This window comes from Pituophis catenifer, unplaced genomic scaffold (genome assembly GCF_029215685.1).
Source record: "Pituophis catenifer annectens isolate HBS135680 unplaced genomic scaffold, rPitCat1.0.hap2 SCAF_5, whole genome shotgun sequence".
NCBI classification, from domain to species: Eukaryota; Metazoa; Chordata; class Lepidosauria; order Squamata; family Colubridae; genus Pituophis; species Pituophis catenifer.
This window is the reverse complement of record NW_027256885.1, coordinates 73,320,864-73,336,955: the sequence shown is the minus strand read 5'-3', so window position 1 is coordinate 73,336,955 and position 16,092 is coordinate 73,320,864. Positions and strand designations below refer to the sequence as shown.

Below are 16,092 nucleotides of genomic sequence, written 5' to 3'. Positions count from 1 at the left end.
ATTTTATGGTGAGTCAAACAATATATTTCCTGCAAACACTGAAGTTAAGACTAATTTTATTGAGGGTTTTTTTGTTCATTTGATTTTATTCTTTGTTTGATATTGTTTTATATAACGGTCATGAGTCCTCCTGGGATCTGGTTTTATGATGAGTGGCCATCAGTGGTGGGTTTCAAAATTTTTTACTACCAGTTCTGTGGGTGTGGCTTGGTGGGCATGGCAGGGGAAGGATACTGTAAAATTTCCATTCCCACCCCACTCCAGGGCAAGGTTACTGCAAAATCCCCATTTCCTCCCGATCAACTGGGACTCAGGAGGCAGAGAATAGATGGGGGCAGGGCCAGACAGAAATTTTACTACCACCTGCTTAAGGCGTATAGGTGGCACCTGGGGATCTAGATTAAGAGATATAGGGGTACCCCTATATTTACCCAAGGTGCCGTCGAAAACCTCAGCAAACTCTGTTGTCAAGGTTTCGAAGTCATCACTAGACGTGGTATGGATGCCGGCAATGGAAAGCCCCAACGTCCCGAACCAATCTAAACCCAAAAGGCTAGGGAGCCTGCCCTTGACTACCAAAAGTGGGAGGGGACCTGCAAACTCCCCCCACTCCACCATAAACTGGCTGCAACCCAAAATGGGAATGCCATTTCCCTGGTAGTCGTGAAGACGAGTAGAACAGGGTTGCAAACGGTCACAAGCGAAGGACGGCACCAGCTCTTTAAGGGTCTGCCAGGCGATGATGGACTTAGATGAACCAGTATCCACTTCCATCCTGCATGGTTTTCCTTCGATACGAACAGTCAGAAAGATCTTCTTGTGACCCGAGACAGCATGGCTGCCAGACGAGAGAAGATCACAGCGGGAAATAGCGAAACAAGAGTCCTGAGGACCGTTGAACCCTTCCCGGCCTAATTTAATGGAAGATGGTACACCCATGACGTCCGTGGAGGATCTCGAACAGCAAACCTTTGCCAGGTGACCTTTCTTTCCACAGTGGTGGCAAACGGCATTTCGAAAATGGCAAAAGGCACGAGGATGTGAATCCCCACAACCCAAACAAAACGCTGGAGCCTGTCTTTTGGAGGGTGGGCGTTGATTAAAGACTGACGCCTTGAGGCGGTCCACCTCCTCTTTGCTATCAGCAACGGTATCAGAGCATTCGTAGGACTCCCCTAGCTGTATGGCTGCACAACGAGAGGCCGGTAGAACGTGCGGGAAGTTTCGAATTTCCGCCGCAGACCGGTCAGACATCTCAAACGCAGCTGCTTCCTCAACAGCAGTCTCCAAATTGATGACAGATTTGGTCAAAAGGTGGCGCTGCAGCCGCAAATCGCGCACGCCGCAAACTAGTTGCTCGAGGAGGGAGTCATCAAGGTTTTCAAACTCACAATTTATCGCCTCAGTCCGAAGGGCGGCGAGATAGTCATTAATGGACTCCCCTTCCTTTTGCACCCGTTGTCGAAACATGAAACGGCGAAAAATGCGGGAAGGTGCGGGTGCATAATGGCCCTTCAATTTAGCCAGCAAAGTAGGCCAAGAAATGGTGGACAGCTGTTGGGGCGCTACAAGCGCCTGCGCCATTGCAAAAATCTGCAGCCCACACGCGTTGAGAAAATGGGCTCGTTTCCAGTCATTGGAAAAGTCAGTATAGTCATTTGCCTGCAGAAAACACTCGAAACGCTCAATATAAGCGTCACAAGTTTCTGCGCTGGGCACAAAAGGCGCAAAGATAGCCAGATTACTCATTAGAAAAGAGTTGCAGGCCCACAAGGAACGAAAGAGAAGAGAAAAAATGTTTGCCTCACGTAGCTACCTTCCGAAATGCCAACAACAGAACAATTCTTCTCTTGTGGCCGTACTCAGTGGGAGTCATCCCACCTTCGTCGCCAGTGTTCTGAATTGAGAACGGCGGATAAGAGACCAAGATAAGCAACACAGTTTATTCCAGCAACAACACAAGGGTTAAAATATGTAACCTGACATCGGTCGCGCGCAGCCGCTATTTATATTGCAGCTGGGCTCGCGCAGCCAATAAAACACTTTAAAACATTCACACCTCCTGCCGGCCGAGCTATCAGCTCAGCCGATCAGGAAAGCCTCCCATTGCTGGGCGACCGCTCATCAGATTGTAACACGAACTACTCAAAATTTCCGCTACCGGTTCTCTAGAACTGGTCAGAACCTGCTGAAACCCACCTCTGTTGGCCATATAAATATTTTAAAATAAACACCCCAAAAGGATAGTGCCAGAAACCTCACAGCACCAGAAACCTCAGAAAACAGTGCCAAGAATCTCAAGCCAGCCCTTCCCCCTTTAAGAAAACCAAGAATCACCAGCTGAAAGGAAAACTCAGAGCAGCCATGCTAATGGCTGTTATGGCTGTTACAAAAGTAACAGAAACACTTAAGTAGAGCCATTAAGATAAGGAGAATCAGGCTAAAAATAAACTTTCCAAGGAAACAGAAACTTCCTTTTTCCTGCCCCTGACAGGATTAACCCCAAGGACAGGAAAAACAAAAGACCTGAGACCAAGATTAATCCAGTAAAACAGGAAAACACCCAGAATCAGAAACACATCAAAACCCATCAAGCTGCAGGAGCTTCAAAGGGGAATTAAGCATAAAAGGCTCAGATTCACACTTCCAAGCTGCTTGCAAGCCAGGAATGCTCCAGCTGTGTCACTTTTTGCTTCTTGCCTCCCTACATTAAAAGAATTTCACTTTCTGGCAGCTGGCTCCTGCATCCATTTCTTCTCAGCGTCTGTGGTGTGTCCCAGCTGGGAAATGAACACAGGAGTTTTTCTTCCAACAGTTGCATGTCCCAAAGGTGCTTTTTAAAAAGCAACTGAACTTTCTTAGTTTTTTCTTGAAAACTTTTTGCTTCTCATCCAAGAAGCTTCTTCAGTTCTGTCAGAACTGTCTTGGATGAGAAGCAAAATGTGTCCAGTTGCCTTTTGTAAAGCTCATTTTTATAATGTCTCTCCAACCTAAATTTATAAATAAGAGTGACTTAAGTTGCTCATTATTATTTTTTTCCAAAGCACATGAACATATGTACATAGCTTAAAATATCCATGGGAAATAGCCGTAGCTGGGAAACATACTCTGAGCAAGAAAGAAGTTTTGCTCCTGGGTTTGGAGTGAGGAACAAAGAATTTCAAAACCACATCTAGCAAATATCCCTAAGGCCACCAGATTTTCCCGATACACATCTGCTTGTTTTGTTCCAGTATCATCATGCTTTAGTTCTGGTGAAATCCAGAACTGACAACATTTTGCATGTTTGTTTTTTTTATTGAAAAAGTTTTACAATTACATTTTCTCCCCATTTCCCCCCCCCCTACCCTCCCGAACCTCCCTAACCTCCTTAACCCTCCCTAACCCACCCCTCCCCCCCGGACTTCCACAAAATATAATCCCCTTTTTATAAAAACTTGAACCCCTCCACACCCAATATATTCTATCTTTATATAATACTTTCAGTTAAAAGCTATCTGATACTTCCTGGTTTGATATTTGTTCTGCACGTAGTCTATCCACTTTTTCCACTCCCATTCATAAGTCTCTTGTGAGCGATCTTTTAAATATGCTGAAATCTTCGCCATCTCTGCAAAGCTGGCCATCTTCAATGTCCATTCCTCAATAGTGGGCATATCTTCATTTTTCCAGTATTGACCTATCAGTAGTCTCGCTGCAGTTATCATATACAATATCAGCTTTGTTTCACCCAATGTAAAACCCTTAGCTATACCCAGTAAAAACAATTGTGGAGAAAACTGAATTTTTTTCTTCAAAACATTCTGCATAACCCACCAAATTTTTATCCAAAAAGCCTTCACTTTCTTACAAGTCCACCACATATGATAATATGTAGCATCTAAGCAGTCACATCTCCAACATTTTGGTTGAACATTAGGGTACATACACGATAATTTCTTAGGATCTAAATGCCATCTGTAAAACATTTTATAAAAATTTTCCCTCAAATTCTGCGACTGTGTAAATTTAACATTCTGAACCCAAATTTTTTCCCATGTTTCCAACATCACTGGCTCTGCAAAATTTTGTGCCCACTTAATCATACAATCTTTAACTAATTCAGTTTCTGAATCCCTTTCTAACAAAACATTATAAAGCCTTTTAATATGCATTGGACCTTTCTCTTTTATATGTCTAACCAATTCTTCCTCATGTAACATAATACCAGTTTTTTGGTCCTCTTTCCATCTCAGTTGAAGTTGATTATACTGTAACCAAGTTAAATTAATCCCTTCGTCCAACAATGTTTCTAATGTCTTCAGTTGCCATCTGCCCGCATCTGTAAAAAGAACTTCTTTATATACCCCCCCCCCGAGTGACATTATATTTGTATTCCACATAATATGACCAAGATCCAGCCATAGCGGTATTTTGTAATCCCATTTGAATCGGTGCTTCTTCCAAACTCTCATCAAAGAGTCTCTAAGTATATGGCTTTTAAATACTTTATCCACTTTGTTTTCATAAAATAAGTAAGCATGCCAACCAAATTCAAGATCAAAGCTTTCTATATTCAATATTCCAGTCTTTTTCCTTCCAAACCAATCACTTGCTTGAGTCAAAGCTGCTGCTTCATAATATAATTATAGGTTTGGAAGTTTAAGGCCTCCCCTTTCTGGAACATCTTGCATAATTTTCAATTTCACTCTCGGTTTTTTCTTGTTCCAAACAAACTTATTCAATCCAGTTTGCCATGCTTTCAGTTGTTTATCACTTTTAAGCACCGGAATCATTTGAAACAAAAAAAGAAATCTTGGCAAAATGTTCATCTTAACTGCTGCTATTCTTCCAAGTAAAGACAGCTGCAGTTTTTTCCAAGTCTCCATATCTTTCTGTACATCTCGCCACAACACCTCGTAATTATTTTGAAACAGTTTCATATTTGATGCTGCAACCTGAACTCCTAAATATTTAACCTTTGGTACAATCTCAAAACCTGCCCTCCTTTCAAGTTCGTGTTTTCGATCTTGTGTCATATTTTTAACTATCATCTTAGTCTTTTTCTGGTTCAATTTAAATCCTGATACTGTACCATAGTCTTTGATAATGTCTTTAATCTGGATTATTGATTCCATCGGCTGTGTTAGGGTAACAACCAGATCATCTGCAAATGCCCTTATTCTGTAATCCTCTTGCCTTATCACTATTCCTTTCAAGGTGTTCGAGTCCCGTATTGTATTCAATAAGACTTCTAATGTTAAAATAAATAACAATGGGGATAACGGACAACCCTGTCTTGTTCCTTTCTCAATATTAAAATCTGTTGTCAAACTTCCATTAATAATAATCTGTGCCTTTTGTTCTTGATAAATTGCTGAAACCGCCTGTATAAATTGGTCCCCAAAGTCCATCTTTTTTAAAGTCTTTAATAGAAAATTCCAATCCACTCTATCAAAGGCCTTCTCCGCATCCAGGAAAACCAGCACTGCAGGGATCTGTTTATTCTTCTCAAGATATTCCAATAGATCTATAACTTGCCTAACATTGTCCTTCATGTATCTGCCTTCTATAAATCCCGCTTGATCGCCATGAATCACCTGTTGAATAACTGGCATCAACCTGTTGGCTAATACTTTTGCATATATTTTATAATCATTATTCAAAAGAGATGTTGGTCTAAAATTCTCAGGTTTTTTAGGACCTGTTTGTTCTTTTGGTATCAGAGAAATGTAAGCTGTTTTCCATGATGGGGGTATTTTACCCCCTTGTTGTATATTACAAAATAAATCTCTAAGATGTTCAACCATTTCTGCTTGCAAAGTTTTATAATACACCGCAGTTAGACCATCCGTTCCAGGAGCTTTAGCCATTTTCAATTGTTTAATTGCGACAATAATCTCCTCAACTGTTATAAGATAATCCATTCTGTCCTTTTGTTGATTGGTAATTTTTGTAACTCTTTTATTTTCTAAGTATTTTTCTATAAGTCCATTCTGCATATCATCTTTAGCATATAGTTTAGTATAATAATCTACAAAAACTTCTTTAATTAATTTTTGTTGAAAAATTTCCTTCCCTCCAATATCAATACTGTCAATAGTCCGTATACTCTGCTTCTTCCTTAGTGTGTACGCCAACCATCTGCCCGGTTTGTTAGCATTACAAAATGTATTATGTTTAGCATATTGTAGATTTGTTGCTGTTTGTTCCGCCATAAGCATCTGAAATTGATCTTTCAAAAGTTTTATAGCAGAACGTATTCTTTCATCTGTTGGATTTTTAATAAGTAACTGTTCTTTATTCTTTATTTCTGCTTCCATTTCAGACCTTTTCTTTTGCCGATTCAATTTATGTTTAGAATTCATATGAATAAGTACCCCTCTCATATACGCTTTGCTCGCATCCCATACAATTTCGATAGGGGTACCTTTATTCAAATTCATTTCAAAAAATTCTTTCATCTTCTTTTTGAGTTCTGTTATATTTTTTTCATATCTAAACAAATTTTCATTTAATCTCCATGATCTTCTCTCAATCTTTCCCATCTCCATTTCTATCCATACTGGGCTATGGTCGGTTAAAGTTCTTGGAAAAATCTTTGTTCTTTTTGTCTTAACAAGTAGATCAGCTGATAATAAGATAAAGTCAATCCTAGAAAAGGATTTGTGTCTATCTGAAAAAAAAGTAAAGTCCAAATCTTTTGGGTTATGTATTCTCCAAATATCTTTTAATTCCAAATCTTCTTTCATATCAAAAAAAGTCTGTGGTAATCTAATCCTTGACTTCGCCAAACTCTTTTTATCTATTTTTGAATCAATTACTCCATTCCAATCTCCCATAATTAAAATAGATCTATAATCCCATTGCAATATTTTGGAATGCAAAGTTTTGTAGAAATGATCCTGTTGTTGGTTAGGAGCATAAATTCCAATCACTAGAATTTGGCCACTTACTGTATACAGTTCAATTGCTATAAACCTGCCGCCTTCATCTGCTTCTATAATTTTAGCTGACAATCTTTTATTTATATAAATAACCACTCCATTCTTTTTTTCCAGATTTGAAGCTATAAAATGAGTTCCTAGTTTTGAATTTATCAAATATTTTTGGTCTTGCGTTCTAATGTGAGTTTCTTGTAAACAGATTATATCATTATTAAATTGTCTCAAGTATGTAAATAATTTCTTCCTTTTCTGTGGTGAGTTTAATCCATTCACATTCCAAGATAGAAACTTAATGGTCATGTAGGCTTTTTTGAAGCGACGAGCAGAATTGCCAAATATCTTCCGAAGTCTTCGGCTTTGCTCCCCCCATGGCTTCACATTCTTGTATAGTACTCTTGACTCCTTTCTTATATTGTTGTGCCTTAGATCTTTCCTGTTGTTGCTTTTCTTTAAGTTGCTTAGAAATTGCTCGAGTTACACGCTGGTCTTTAGCTTCAGCCATCCGGACTAGGTCCAAAGCCACATCTCTTGTAGTCAGAATCGGAGAGGGCTCTATCAGGGGCTCCTCCAGAAAACCTCCTATAGCACCCTGTATCTCCGCCTCTGATTCCAACTGCTTAAGCTGCTCTTCCATCTCTTCCTGAGGTTGCTTCTCCTTGTCACTCTCCTTTATCTCCAACACAGTAGATGTACGTGGGGATGGCGATCTCTCTTTAAAAACAGTAGAATAAAATTGTTCTGCCTTCTCAACAGTGTTTAATCAATGTCTCTCTCCATTGTATCTCAAAATTATACCAGTTGGGGCATCCCACCGAAATGGAATTTGTTGTTTTTTTAGTTCATTCACTAAAAATCCAAAGTCTTTTCTATCTTTTAACATCTTGGGTGGCAACTCTTTATAGACTCCAATCTGAGCTCCCTCCACTTGCACAGCAGCAAGAAAAGACTTTTGCAGAATATCATTTCTCATTCTTCTGTCTGTAAAATATATTACCACATCTCTAGGCAGTTGTCTTTGTCTGGCCACCCACGAGTTCACTCTGTAAATTTTATCTATTTTGTAAAAAATCTCTTCAGGATTAATTTTTAACAACACAGCCAGAGCATCAGCACAAATCTGTCTCAAATTTTGCATGTTGTCGGCATCCCCAAGTGTGTGTTGTCAGTCCATATGTGGCAATATGTTGACTTGCAAAGTAATTTTTAATTAAAGATCCTAGCTTACACAGAACAACATAAACTATCTCAAGATAAGTTTAATTTAAGATTTGGTTGCACTTGTGATAAACCGGCAAGTATGGGCCCAAACTCTATAATCTTTATCATTGCTAGGGAATGCTATGTGACATGGGTATGAAAAAGGCTAGCAGCCTGGTCTATGCCTTCTCTAAAGTACTAAAAGATGTTAATAAAACAGTAACTAATAATGTGGGCTCCCACTGATTTCAATAGGGCTGAAGTATGACTGACTTTCATACCATCTCATCTATTGTGGTTTCATAACTGATAGATTTCCTAAATCCAAGATCAGCAAGCTACCAGCTGCATCCCTACCTAGACAGCATGCAACAAACCTACTTAAGGGATTCTAATTGCAAAAAAAGTGAGGTTTCTGATTAATATTGGAATATTTCCATAATTTTAGAACAATTTTTTCAACACAGCCATGCTTACCACCCATATCATACACAGATTTTTTTGCAAAGTTTGCAAAATGGTTTCTCCATATCTGAATGATTCTTCATTGCATGGGCAGACAGGCCATTCATCATACATCCCAGTTTAGCTTGGCTAGGGATTGAAAAACAAAACTAAACAGGGTCATCAGGGAAACACCGAAATATCTACCACTGTTTATTTGCATCTCTGCTGCCAGTAGTTCCTTGATGACCTTGGGCATGTCACTTGTTTGTGAGCTTCACTTATTGCCTATCCATCTCCTTCCCTACGGAACATTCAACTCCTTAAGATAAGGAAATAAATGGATGGGAATCCATGCCAATATCTTCAGAGTAAAATGAATCTAAGTTCTCTGTTTTCTGGATGAGGCATCCATTTGCCCTACTACTCATGCATTCCCCAATTGCTTCCCAGTTTCTGGGCTATTAGAAACAACCTGGTCTGTACCCCTGCCCCCCTCCCCCGCCCCCCTTCCCCACCTCCAGGCCAAGAACAACATCCATCCATCTGCCCATTCATAGGGATATTCTTGAATCATCTTTGTATAAACTGCTTTCCGCCACAGTCAATAAATGATTATTTAGCAAAATTGGCCCTTCCTTATTCCCTGCGGCCTCTTCTGTTTTTTTTTATCCACCTGCTACAGATCTTTATTATAACGATTTGAGGGGGGGATAACAACTCCCAAATATGCACACACACACACACTGGCATCATGGTATCATGGCCCCTTCTAAAGACAGGATGTCTTCTTCTTTGGGGGGGGGAGGGAGCACTGCAGAAATCCACCTCCCCCCCCCTTTTGAAGCCTCAAAGCTAGTTCTACCCAGAGACACACAGAAATTAAAGGACCCAGGAGAGAGGCCTGTGGTCTGAGTTTTCCTGCATCATTGCAGAGAGATGGATAGCTTCCCCCCTCCAGTCTTCCCTCCAGTGCCTGACCAAGAAAGAAGACAAGGAGCTATAGAAGACAGTTTTCCATAAAATGCTCTTGTAACCAAGCCCATGGTATAAACCACACAATCGAATCAGCATCCCTGCAGAGGTTTTTTTAAAAATCCCTGTTCCATTCATACAGAGTGCTGCAGCAGGCAAAAAGGTGGTGGAGGAGAGAAATGTATAGGCCTTCCCACAACAGTCTTCACCACCCCTAGTTTCAGTCCTCAGATCCAGAGTCCCCACAGGACAGAGACGGAGAGCAAACAGATCAGGATGTTGTTTTTGTAGCCTAGATCTTTGTGCTGGGTTCTCCCCGTTTTGGGCTTTTCTTCCTCCCCAACTAAGCCTGATCATTGCAGCAGTGTTGTTTTTTTAAGCATCAGCTGCACCTCTGACACCTTCTCCTTCAGGCCCCAATTGCCTGGCAAAGCAGCCTGGAAAGCAGGCTTAAAAGTGACCCAGCCATGAAATCCATGGCTTACCTTCTCCTCTCTGTTTAAGTGGTTGTGCCACACACACACACACACACACACACACACCTCTTACAAAGACATAGAACACACATCTGTTTGCGACCATGTACACATTGTGTCTTCAAGGAATCTAACAGCACTTGCAGCTAAGTGGTAATATAGTTGTGGCCTTTTTAAAACCTATGCCTTTTTACTATTACAATGTTATTTCTTGCAGGTTATGAGCATGCCAAATACACTTGAACAGGGGAAACATTAGATGCTCTCCTCTAACTATACTCCAGCACAGATAAGATTAACATTCTCTCTCTTCTGAGAGCCCCCTCAACATCTTCAATGCTATTCCCCAAACCCCACCCCATACCTACCTACCAGAAAGCTGTTTGCCCTAAGGAGGGCTCCCATTTACTTCCCTTCCCCCAAAAAACCTCTAGGACAGTAGGAATGCAACATTCTCTTAACACCTTCACCCCACAAACCCCAAATGAATTTCTAGCGGAGCCCTATGCTCCCCCACCCTCTCAATCCCACCCTTAGTCTGCCATAGGATCAGCAGTTCCACTCACCTACCACCTCACCACATTTTTATTCCTCCCAGCAGGCCAAATTAACCTGGACCGTTTGGTCAAAACACCCCAGATGTTTCTTCATTATCCTCTGTCTTTAGATACATCTGAGGCCAAGATGAAGGCAATTTTCTCAGCTGCTGAGCTACTCATACCATGCCCACCCCATGAAACTGGTACTCTCTTTCCAGACCCCACTTCCAAATCTGCCAGAGACTCACCGGTCTGCCCTTTCCCTAGAGTCTTCTCCAGCCGATAGGGCCCCACATACTGAGCATGTTGCTGGCTCTGCTGCGACTGGTAGGGGTGGACCCCACCTGCTTCTTTGCCACTGGACATGGCTTTTGTCTGTCGCCCTTCTGAGCAACAATCAGAAACAGGGGGTGGTGGGATGGGAAGGGGTACAGCAAGGCGAGGCAAGCCCCCCCCCCAGTGCCCCCCTATAGGGACAATACCGAGGCCAGCATCCTGATGGGTTTAGCGAGAGGGGGATGCTCTTGGCATCAGGAAAGGGAGGGTGGAGAAGGAGGAAGAATGCTACAGCCTGGATACCAGCATCATTCAGCTGGTCCAGCCAATGCTGTGGATGAAGGATGTTCCTGGCAAGGCTCTTCTCCCAGGCTGGTTCTTCACCTCCTCTCACTGCAATCTGAAGGGATCTCTCCAGCTCTCCTCTTACATCAGCATCCGGGCAACTGGGTGACAGACACAATCCAGGTTAACCCTTGGCGGAACAAAGGCAGTGCCTCTTCCCCAGGCGGGGGGGAAGGGGTGGGGATGAAGGGGCGGGGTTGGAATGGGGAAAGGGAGTGGGGAAAGGTTTCTGACAGGATACATGGGGCTGTGGGGTGGGAGGGCTTAGTGAAGGTTGGGAGCACTGGATGAGGAGCATGGGAAGGAAGCAGGGTACTCAGCTGCTGATTGCAGGTTCCTGTTCTGGTAGGAGAATACTGTATGCATTTAAGCTTTTACATGGGTATGGGCACAAATGTATGCATGCACTCACCCAATCATATGTAATGAGTTTTTGCAAGGAAGAGATGGATGCTGATTTTTAAGGGGGTGGCAGCGCTTGTGTGTTTGTGCCCATGTGTTTGGTAGACAGAGGGATCACCCTTTGCAAGAAATCAGGTGTGCTCACAGATGGAGTGGGAGGGGAGGGAGGGAGAGAAAATGTGTGTGAGAGAAAGCTGCAAGATCTCTTACTTGTTGTTTATGTCATGTGATCTCTTGTATATAAACAAGCTAATATCCAGTATGGTCTAGTGTTAGGATGCTGAGATAAGAATGGGGAGACCCAGGTTCCAGTCCTCCTTTAGGCATGAAAGCTTCATCCAGTCACTTTGTCTTGGTCTAGAATAGGAAATAAAAAAATAGTCTTTCTACTAACCTGTAACCGGATAGGTTACAGTCCATGTCCCTCAATGAAAAGGCCTTCATAGAGGATCAATTATTTAATAATAATAAAATGAAAGCCAAGCCTTTCCCTGGTGTGTCTGGCTTGTAAGTAGGTTGTAGTTGGTGTTTAGAATAGAATAGAATAACAGAGTTGGAAGGGACCTTGGAGGTCTTCTAGTCCAACCCCCTGCTTAGGCAGGAAACTCTACACCACTTTAGACAAATGGTTATTTAATCTCTTCTTAAAAACTTCCAGTGTTGGAACATTTACAACTTCTGGAGGCAAGTTATTCCACTGATTAATTGTTCCAAGGGGTCCCAAGTTGAGACACGTTTTTTGCTTGTTCTTGAATGCATCCCTATTAAGTTTCTTGATGAGATAAGATAAGATGAGATGAGATGACCTTTATTGTCATTTTTTACTGTGGGCACACTGGCACATATTAAAAATGAAATTATGTTGCCTGCTCTCAAAAGAAAGTATATAGTACCATGTTTCCCTGAAAATAAGACCCTGTCTTATATTTTTTTGAACCCTAAAATAAGTGTTTGGCCTTATTGCCATGCACTCAAAAGCCCGATTGGGCTTATTATCAGGGGATGTCTTATTTTGGGGGAAACAGGGTATATATCTATATATCTGTATTCAAAATGGACAGTGATTAATATATATATATATGTATGGATGTCCCAATGATTACAGATTACAGATTAACGGAGTTGGAAGGGACCTTGGAGGTCATCTAGTCCAACCCCCGCCCAAGCAGGAGACCCTACACCATTTCTGACAAATGGCAGTCCAATCCTCCAGTGATGAAGCTCCCACAACTTCTGGAGGCAAGCTGTTCCATTGGTTGATTGTTCTCACTGTCAGGAAATTTCTCCTTAGTTCTAAGTTGCTTCTCTCCTTCATTAGTTTCCACCCATTGCTTCTTGTCCTGCCCTCAGGTGCTTTGGAGAATACTTTGACTCCCTCTTCTTTGCGGTAACCCAAGAGATATCGGAACACTGCTATCATGTCTCCCCTAGTCCTTCTTTTCATAAGACTAGACATATCCAGTTCCAGCAACCGTTCTTTATATGTTTTATCCTTGAGTCCCCTAATCATCTTTGTTGCTCTTCTCTGCACTCTTTCTAGAGCAGTGGTTCTCAACCTTCCTAATGCCGCGACCCTTTAATACAGTTCCTCATGTGGTGGTGACCCCCAACCAGGGGTGGGTTCTAATTTTTTTTACTACTGGTTCTGTGGGCGTGGCTTATTTTGTGGGCATGGCTTGGAGGTCATGTGACTGGGTGGGCGTGGCTAGCTGGTCATGTGACCGGGTGGCCATGGCTATGTGTATAGGGACTACTCAGAGGGCTGAAAAAAGTCATTTCTGACAGGTCCTTGCACTTTTGACTGGTCCTCACACTTATGACCATCCTCACATTTATGCCCGTGCAGCATTCTTAACAACCATGTCACTCATTTCACAACTGCTTCTCTTCACCATGGTGACAAGATAGGGCAAAAACGTAAAATGTGAGGACAGTCGTAAGTTCGAGGACTGGTCAAAAGTGCGAGGACCAGTCAGAAATAACTTTTTCAGCCCTCTGAGTAGTCCATATGCATAAAAGGATACAGCAATAGAGAGGGATGAAGGAAGGGAAGGGAAATTAGAGTAGGAGTGAGGGTAAGGAGTGGGAGGAAGAGAGGAGAAGGAGAAAGGAAGAGGAAGTAGGGAGGAGAAGAAGAGGGGGGGGAAGAGAAAGTAAGAAGGAAAGAAAAGAGAGAGGTGGTAGGTTTGAGGAGAAAGATTGCTGTACAATAAAAAAGATGAAAGGGAAGAAAGCCAACCCCAACAAATATAAAGATATTAAGATAAAGAATGAATTGTTAAACTTTAAAGAATAAAAGAGAACAAATATGAATAAATAGCAATAATTAGAAACACACATACAAACATACAATGTATTTTCTTTTGTAGGAAGTTAGCACCCACCCCTTTCCTGGAAGAGTGAAATATTTTAGGAAATATGAAAAAGGCAGAATATTATATTTCCCTGGGATAAGCATGTTTTGAAGCAGCTCCCATCTTCCTGCCCCCACCCTTTGTCAGTGGGCCATTAAGGCCTGGGCCAGTCTATTCTACATAACAAAGATCTACCTCCTTCAGGCAGAGCCATAGTAGGAATTGCCAAAGATCCAATAAAGATAGGATTAGCCCTCTACCCATCTAGCAACAGAAACTCACCACATGTGACCTGGGAAGCACATGTGACCATCAGCCAGCAAGGCTAGCTAAGACCCCCACCCCCTGGGAGTCTGACAACCAATCAGGATACTCTTTCAGGGCCCCAAGAAATGCAGAGCCAGAGAGAGCATAAAACCCCGAGGATTTATTGTATCTGCCCCTTTTCTGTTCAGGAACTCAAGCCATGTGATCCTGCCCACCATTAAACCATCTTTCCAAGCAGTCTCCATGTTTCCAGTGTCTTTTTCCCTACTTGGAGCAGAACCCAGAAGGATATTTCTTCCAACACAGTGTTTAGTCATTTCAATTAAATTTACAATTTCTATATTTCCTTTTTACCATATTTATTCCTCATCTATTTTTGTAAAAAACCAATATTACCCTTCATCCTCATCTCTAATCTTAATAAAATTCAATTTTTCCCTTCTATTCTATATTATACCCCTTCCCATTGTCATCTATTTTTATATCCATCCTCACATTGGTTAATTATGTAATATTACAGTTGTTTAATATAAATTCAACATTTTAATATAAATCAATTAGTTATATAACTACCTGTTTTGTATATTAATCAATATGAACATGAATATTCCAATTATTTCCATGCCATCCAATTTCTTACAAATCAATTAATTATATTTACCAATAATAATAAACCAAATAATTTCCCCCATATATTCCTCCAAACCACAACTTAACCATTTCTGCTTTCAACACAATATACAATTAATAGTATCTCAATTATTACAATTCCCTAGTTAAATAGAGCTTTTTTTCTTTTGTGTTTTAAAATCTTGAACTCTCCTCTTTTTCCCTAACTTTCCCATTGTTTGCACCTACCTTTTTTGGTGAGGAAAAAGAAAAGAAATCTGCCTGCCTAATTTTCCAACGTTGCAGCAACAGCAAAGCCAACAGCCTGCTTTACTTTCAGTTTCGTTTTTCAGCATAGCTAGGGAAAAAAAAATCTGCTCCAGCAAGCAGCAGAGCCCTGAGCAAAACAGCTGAGAGCAAATCAGCTGAGAGTCGGGAGCCAATCTAATCAAGGGCTAATTAGCCTATGCTGAAGCTCCACGGGCCAATAAAATTACAAAAAAACACCGAACCATTTGTTAAATTGCTGGCTCACCCGCCCCTCGCCCACCACTATTTATTGGCAATAAATAGTGGTGCAGAGGGGCGGGGCAAGCCAGCAATTTAACAAACGCAGAATCTCACCACTGGCTCTAGGGCGGCCCTTTGAAGCCCCGCGGCAAGAATTTAAACAGTTTTTTTTCCTCTAGCCATCAGCTGGGACTCAGGAGGCAGCAATAGATTGAGAGTGGGCGGGGTAAACGAACGGCCGGCGATCCAACAGAGCAGAGAGTGAGGGTGAGTGAAGGTGTGGGGGGGGGCAAGAGAGGGCTTTGGTGACACCTGTGAAATGGCCGTTCGACCCCCAAAGGGGTCGCGACCCCCAGGTTGAGAACCGCTGTTCTAGAGTCTCAACTCTAGGGGGGATGTTTACTGGACCCGTGTCCCTCCTGGTTGGTACTGGCCTCCCGGGAGGTTACACGAGGCTGGCTCCAGGGTGTTATCAACGCTTCGTTGAGTGAGGGTCACTTCCCCGCCGCCTTGAAAGAAGCGGTGGTGAGGCCTCTCCTCAAGAAGCCGTCCCTGGATCCGGCAATATTGGCCAACTATCGTCCTGTCTCCAACCTTCGCTTCCTGGCAAAGGTTGTTGAGAGTGTGGTCGCGCGACAGTTTCCACAATTCTTGGAGGAAACATCCTATCTAGATCCGTTCCAGTCGGGTTTCAGGCCTGGACACAGCACGGAAACGGCATTGGTCGCGTTGGTTGATGATCTCTGGAGGGCTCGGGACAGGGGTTGTTCCT

General features: G+C 42.1%; 1 protein-coding gene across 1 annotated transcript in view; it reads right to left on the bottom strand.

The window, feature by feature from the left end:
* LOC139317337 (serine/threonine-protein kinase BRSK2-like) overlaps window positions 1-10,923 on the bottom strand; it is a 212,581-nt gene extending 201,658 nt beyond the window's left edge. The window contains exon 1 of the mRNA XM_070944349.1: window positions 10,806-10,923. Coding sequence (XP_070800450.1) covers window positions 10,806-10,923 — 118 coding nt within the window. The remainder of the gene's footprint in view (window positions 1-10,805) is intronic.
* Window positions 10,924-16,092: the final 5,169 nt, after the last annotated feature.